A 6,606-nucleotide genomic window follows, 5' to 3' on the forward strand; every position below is an offset into this window, starting at 1 on the left:
GAACTAAAACATCCATATCGTACCTCCCCTTCAGAACCTGTTCTAGGACCTGAAAAAGAATTCATTGGAATATTCTGAAACATTCTCTTAAAAAGTTAGCTTTTTTAACTTAAATAGCTATTAGGTTTTATGTCAGTTTGTTGAATGAATGATTCTGTAATATAATAGTGAATGACTTGTCTGATCCTGGAGGGAGCCTAGTGAGTTAGTGGAAGAGCTGTCCATCTTTCTGGTTAAGCTCTGCAAACTTCAAAAGAAACGAAGCATGATAATATCTTGTTAATACAATGGCAGTTTTGTAATGACACTTTTAATGAGAATTAAAGTTTTAAAAAGTGAAAACATTTTGTAAGAGTGGTATGTTTTCCTCAAGATGTCCCTGCCTTCCAAAAAGGAAGGCTATTTGGTTCCTTCCTTCTAGCCAGTTTGATTTTAATAGCCAATTTGTTCCTTGAATCAATGAAAGTGAAATAAGTGGGTTTCAAACATTTTGTGGAAAATTTAAAAGATAATGGAATTTCCCATGAATTTTTGAGGACCCCTTCTAGTTTTCATTTAACCTGGCTTAAATATAGATTTCCACAACCTTCCTGACTTAAATATTCATTAAAGTCTGAAAAGTCTGCTTGAGACTTAAGGTTCTATATATCCTTTACTCATAATTTTGGTAGATCCAAAAGTGTAAGACTATTATTTAAAATAATTTCTAAGTAAATAGTGTAGTTTAAGGAGTTAATGCCATCTTGTGACATAAAGAGAAATACATAAAAGTTAACATTTTAACATTGCTTTGCAACATTCTTAGTATTTGTCTGTTTTATCTCTGGTAGCGTAATGGTTACGAATCGGAACTGCGAACCTTAAGGTCAGCATTTCGAAACTACCAGCTGCTCTGCGGGAGAAAGATGAGGCTTTCTGCTTCCGTAAAGATTTACAGCATTGGAAACCCTATACAGGTCGCTATGAGTCGGAAGTGACTGCACAGCACAGAACAACAACTGGTATACTGTTGACCCAAAGTTTTTTTTTTTTTTAGTTTTCCTTGGAAGCTTTAAAAGTTTCTTTCAAGTTTTAGAGGTGTAGGTTTTCAGGAGTTTGGATTCATGTTGCTCATATTAGCAGTTACTTTAGGGTACTGTATCATTTTTATGAAAAATGGCATTCTAATGCTCTGTTGTGATGCTATAGAGTAAACACTGGCCTGCTAACCGCCAAGCTGGCAGTTCAAATCCACCAGTGGCTCCTATGAAATTGTATACAGAGTTGCTATGAGTCAGAAGCGACTCTGTGGCACTGAAACAATAAAACCATGTAAACAAAAACCATGTAGTAAACACAATTTTACCTGAAGTATTACTTCAAAATCATTTTCATATACTCACTTTTTCCATTACTTGGACATATTGCTTATTCATCACTAGAGAAAATAGTTGTCCCAGGTCCATAAGTGGCAATAAACTGTTGGAGCTGTTGTTGGCACTGATTCAGATAGAGATCTCTTTGCTCTAAGTATTCTTCATTATATAATTCAAATGGAAATACTGCATTTGGAGCAACACAAAACAGAGTAGCCCCTAAATGAAGAAGTGACATACAGTGTTAACTATATGGTGAGAAAGACGTGTTTAAGTATAAACATATTTAGCCAAAATTCCTAATAAAAGAAACAACTCCTGCTCCACTCAATGTTTAATTGTCAGTGGGTCAGTTCAGACTCTGACCCTGTATAGGGCTTCTGAAGAGCAGCTGGTGGGTTTGAACTGCTAACTTTGTGGTTCAGTACTTATCCTACAGCTCCACACCAGAACTCCGATCTATTCAATAGAGTATTTTAATAAACTAAAGCTGACTTTTAATTTGAAGCTAATGGGCTCAGTAAATGTGTCAGTACCGATATACCAATGGAAAGATCTGACCTCTAACATTTGTCATCTATTGTGAAGCTGGGAAAGTGGCGTGAGGAGGGTGGTAGAAGTTGGGAGAGGTATTGGATGTTAGGGAAATATCTTTTTACCTGATAAAGGCTAAGTGGGTGATCAAAAGTGAAGACTTAAGTACATTTCTCAGTTATTAAAAACTAGTATTATAGGAATCAAGGTTTTATATTCTATCACTGGCAAACTGAATGAGTATGTAAATATGGGAGACGGGGTACAGTTGATAGAGTAGATGGTTATACTTAACTATCTGTAACCAGTAGCCTCAGACTCTTACTTACATGGTTGCTCCACTCACCATTTTGACTTAATGAGAAGTGAATCTGAAGGGAAACTGCTTTTTCTCAAAACACTCCACATACCTTAGCTGCGCCTTTCTGCTTCTAGAGCATTATTTCTCATGTCCTTGGTAAAAGTACCTTCTTTGATGCTATGCCATCTGGCTTACCTTCCCCTTCCACAGTGAAACCAACAAGCGGCTCTCAGCACCTGGCTCACAATCTTAATTCCTACCATTCAGGGAATACCATGTTAAGGACCCATTGGACTGGCCCCCAGTGTCCTGCCTGGTCTTTTCTACTTAAGTCCAACATTGCCACAGTCATGAGACTGACATCACCAGAAACCATAGCCTCATAACTTCAAATGTCTCACTTCTCTACTACACCTATCCTAACTCTCATTTGCCAGGTCAGAGACCAATCTGCTCCCCTGAATTCACTTTGCTCTTTAATTGTTCAGCTCCTGCAAATCTTTCTACTACTTTCCTCTCTACATTCTGCCACACCTAATATAACCTCAACCCTGTATGAACCTGGCCAATCACTGCCTGCAACCAGACTGCTAGGCAGAAAAGCACACAGTCGACATGTATTGGTTTCATTTTCAATGAATCTAAATCAGTTATCTTCAGATAAGCACTCCTGCCTTGTGGGTCTGCTAAATTTTTCTAGTAAGCTTGTTATATCCCTACAATAACATTTCAGTCTCAACTCAAATCTAATTTTTAGGTGATGCTCCTTACCATTACTTAAGCAAATCTGCAAATCTATCTTGCTCTGTATCCATTTTATTCCCTCCTGTAGTGTCCTGGTGTGGCACTGTAGGGTAATCCCTGGGCTATAAATCACAAGGTTTGTGGTTCAAATACACATTCCTTGGAAATAACATCAAATACCATTCCTTGGAAAACCCTATACAGGTTCACTCAGCAGGAACCAATTCAATGGCACTTAACAATAAAGTGAATACCCTTTTCATAGGTTCTCTGGGCCCCCCATCACTGTCTTTATTTTTAATTGCTTCACTCCTTTTATTCTTCCCTTTTCTATTGTATCACTAGGTTCCTTACTACACATAATGCTTTAGTGTCTTAAGTCTTTAAAGAAAAAATTGGGGCCATACATCAAGGAGCCCTGGTGGCACTGTGTATCAGGCATTTGACTGCTAACCACAAGGTTGGCTGTTCAAACCCATCTGGTGCTCTTTGGGACAATGATGAGATTATTCCCATAAAGATTTTTAAGGTCATTCTGAGTTAGAATCAACTTAATGTAATGAGTTCAGCTCTTTGTGAACCATACATCTTCCTCCAGTTAATACCTCATTTTCCCCCTCATCTTCATAGTCATACAGCAAAAGGTCAATCAACATATGCTGTCTCCATATCCTTTTCACCCACTGTCCCCACCCCCATTAAGCCATTGTTAACAGCCACTGTGTCTTGGGGGCCTTCCTGTTTTCCCTGACCTCCCGCTACCACTCCATTGAAATTCCACTGATACTGTTAAGTGCTATCAAGTGTGTTCAAACTTACAGTGACCCTACAGCAGCAGTCTAGTCAGCGGCACACCAGACACTCCTGGTCATGGCTGCCTACAGTCTGTTGCTAAATCTAGTTTCACACTCAGCACATGACTGCTTCCTTCTTGAAACTTGTTTCTATAACATCACACTCTTGATTTTCTTCTTACATCCCAGCTGTTTGCTTCTTAGTCTTTGTTGGTTCTTTCTCAACCCCATTCCTAAATATTGAATTCCTTAAGACATTCCTGGAGTTCCCAATATAATCTCAGTGAATTTAGACATTCCCCATGGAATGAAATCCATTCCATACTGATTACTCAATTATATTTCTAGGTCAGAACTCCTCTTATATTCCAAGTTCTTGTATCTGTCCATTCCTCATAGTGACCCTGTGTATTACAGAAGGAAAGGCTGCCCATTCACATTTGTTGCTATGTCTGAGCCATTGTTGCAGCCCCAGCATCCATCTATAACATTAAAAATCTTCTTCACTTTTGCTGACCCTCTGTTTTGCTAAGCATGATGTCCTTCTCCAGGTCTCTCCTGATAATAATATGCTCAAAGTACTTGAGATGAAATCTCTCATCTTTGCTCATAAGGAATTCTGGCTGTACTTCCAAGAAAAAATGTGTTAATTTTTCTGGCAGTCTATTGTCCAGTCCCATTAAGTTGGTACTGACTCATAGCAACTCTATACACAACAGAGCAAAACAGTGTCTGGTCCTGCACCAACCTTAACAATCATTGCTACATTTGAGCGCATTGCTGCTGCCACTGTGCCAGTCCTTGTAGTTGGGGATCTTTTTCTTCAATCCGTCGCTTTACCAAACAAGATACCCTTCTTCAAGGACTAGCCCCTCCTGACAATATGTCCCAAGTATGAGAGACGAAGTCTGGCCATCCCAGCTTTCAAGGAGCATTCTGGTTGTACGTCTACCAACACAGCGCAGTCCATTATACATGCAGTACTCTGCCAGTACCAAAATTCAAAGACCTCAGTTCTTTAGTCTTCCTTATTATCTCACATTCAGATGCATATGTTGTTGTTTTTGAGTGCTTTGGGTTCAGACTTACAGGACCTTCTGTAGTGTTTCTGAGGAGCACCTGGTGGGTTTGAACTGCCCACTTTGTGGTTCATACTGACCTTGCAGTCAAGTGCACTGTCCTACAGCTCCTCACCAAGCATATAAGGCAACTGAAAATACCAGGTTATTAACGAGTCTTACTCCAATTCTGATTTTCATATAATTCAACTTCTAGAGGCTGTATTTCTGTGGATGTCTCACATTATGATCCACAACGTGATTTTTCTCCCAAACCACGAAAATAGGAAAATCAAACCCACTGCCATTGAGTTAATTCTTACTAATAGTGATCCCAGAGTCCTGGTGTGGTGCTATAGGATAAGCACTGGACTACAAGGTCAGCAGTTCAAACTCACTAGTCACTCCTTGGAAACAATATCCAGGGTTGCTATCAGTCGGAACCTATGTGATGGTATTTAACAACAATAAATAATGCCCCTGTATCAGACTTCTCCTTAGGACTTTCAAGACTAAATCTTTATGGGAGCAATCATCTTCCTCTTGCAGAGCGAGTGATGGGTTTGAATTGCTGACCTTGCAGTTAGCAGCCCAGTGCTTAGCCCATAGCCCTACCAGGGCTCCTTTCATTCTAGTTCCAGTAAATAGCACCACCTGAGAATCTATTCATGCTATTACTGATTTCTGCACGCAAGGAATATCTAATGTGCTTGCTAATTTCTCCCTATTTCCATTGCCTCAGTCTAGTAGAAGCTATTATTATCAATTGCTGGGCAGCAATTTTTTTACCTTGTTTTTTTTCCCCTTTCCTTTTTATCCTTTCTACCCCATTCTCCATATCAACTCTTGTTAGGCACCATCTGTTAGGTACAGAGTCATAGCAACCCTATGCGTAACAATGAAACACTACTCCACTCTGCACCATCATTACAGTCACCATGGTTAAGCCCATTGTTCAGTCACTGTGGCAATACACCTCGTTGGGATCTTATTCTTTTTCACAGACCTTCCACTTCACCAAGCATGATGTCCCCTCCTGATGTACAGAGTATGTGAGACCAAGTCACCGACCTCACTTCTAAGGAGTATTCACTTCTAAGACAGATTTGTTGTTTTTTTGGCAGACCTAGGTACTGTCAATATTCATCACCAACACTATCATTCAAATCCATCAGTTCTCTAGTCTTCCTTATTCATTGTCCAGTTTCCACGTGCATACGAGGTAACTGAAAACACCTCATATTTGGGGTATTTTGGGGAGGTCAAAGGGACATCTTTGGTCTTGAACATTTAAAAAAGGTCATTTGTGGCAGATGGATTTCTTGATTGTTGCTTTCAATAGAAGTGATTGTGGATCCAAGTAAAATGAAATCCTTGATAACTTCAGTTTTTTTCTCCATTTATCATGATGTTCTTAACTGGTTCAATTGTGAGGATTTTTGTTTTTTTTACATTGATGTGTAATCCAATAAGTACTCTAAGTCCTCTTCACTTCCAATAAACAAAATTGTGTCATTTGCATACTGTAAGTTGTTAAATGTCTTTCTCCAACCCTGATGCCATGTTCTTCATACAGTTCAGCTTCTCAGATGATTTGCTCAGCATACAGATTGAATAGTATGATGAAAGGATACAACTCTGATGCAAACATTTCCTGATTTTAAACTGTGTAGGAGTAACCCCTTGTTCTGTCCAAATAACTGCCTCTTGGTGCGTGTACAGGTTCCTCATGAGCACAATTAAGTGTTCTGGAATTCCCATTCTTTGAAAGGTTATCCATAGTTTGTTATGTTCCACACAGTTGAATGCCTTTGCATAGT

The 6,606-nt window shown here is 39.2% G+C and overlaps 1 protein-coding gene across 1 annotated transcript in view; it reads right to left on the minus strand.

Moving 5' to 3' along the window:
* Positions 1–1,407: 1,407 nt before the first annotated feature.
* MCMDC2 (minichromosome maintenance domain containing 2) overlaps positions 1,408–6,606 on the minus strand; it is a 54,107-nt gene continuing 48,908 nt past the window's right edge. Inside the window, exon 14 of the mRNA XM_006860077.1 lies at positions 1,408–1,574. Coding sequence (XP_006860139.1) covers positions 1,408–1,574 — 167 coding nt within the window. The remainder of the gene's footprint in view (positions 1,575–6,606) is intronic.

The sequence above is a fragment of the Chrysochloris asiatica genome, unplaced genomic scaffold, assembly GCF_000296735.1.
Source record: "Chrysochloris asiatica unplaced genomic scaffold, ChrAsi1.0 scaffold00036, whole genome shotgun sequence".
In the NCBI taxonomy this organism is placed as follows: Eukaryota; Metazoa; Chordata; class Mammalia; order Afrosoricida; family Chrysochloridae; genus Chrysochloris; species Chrysochloris asiatica.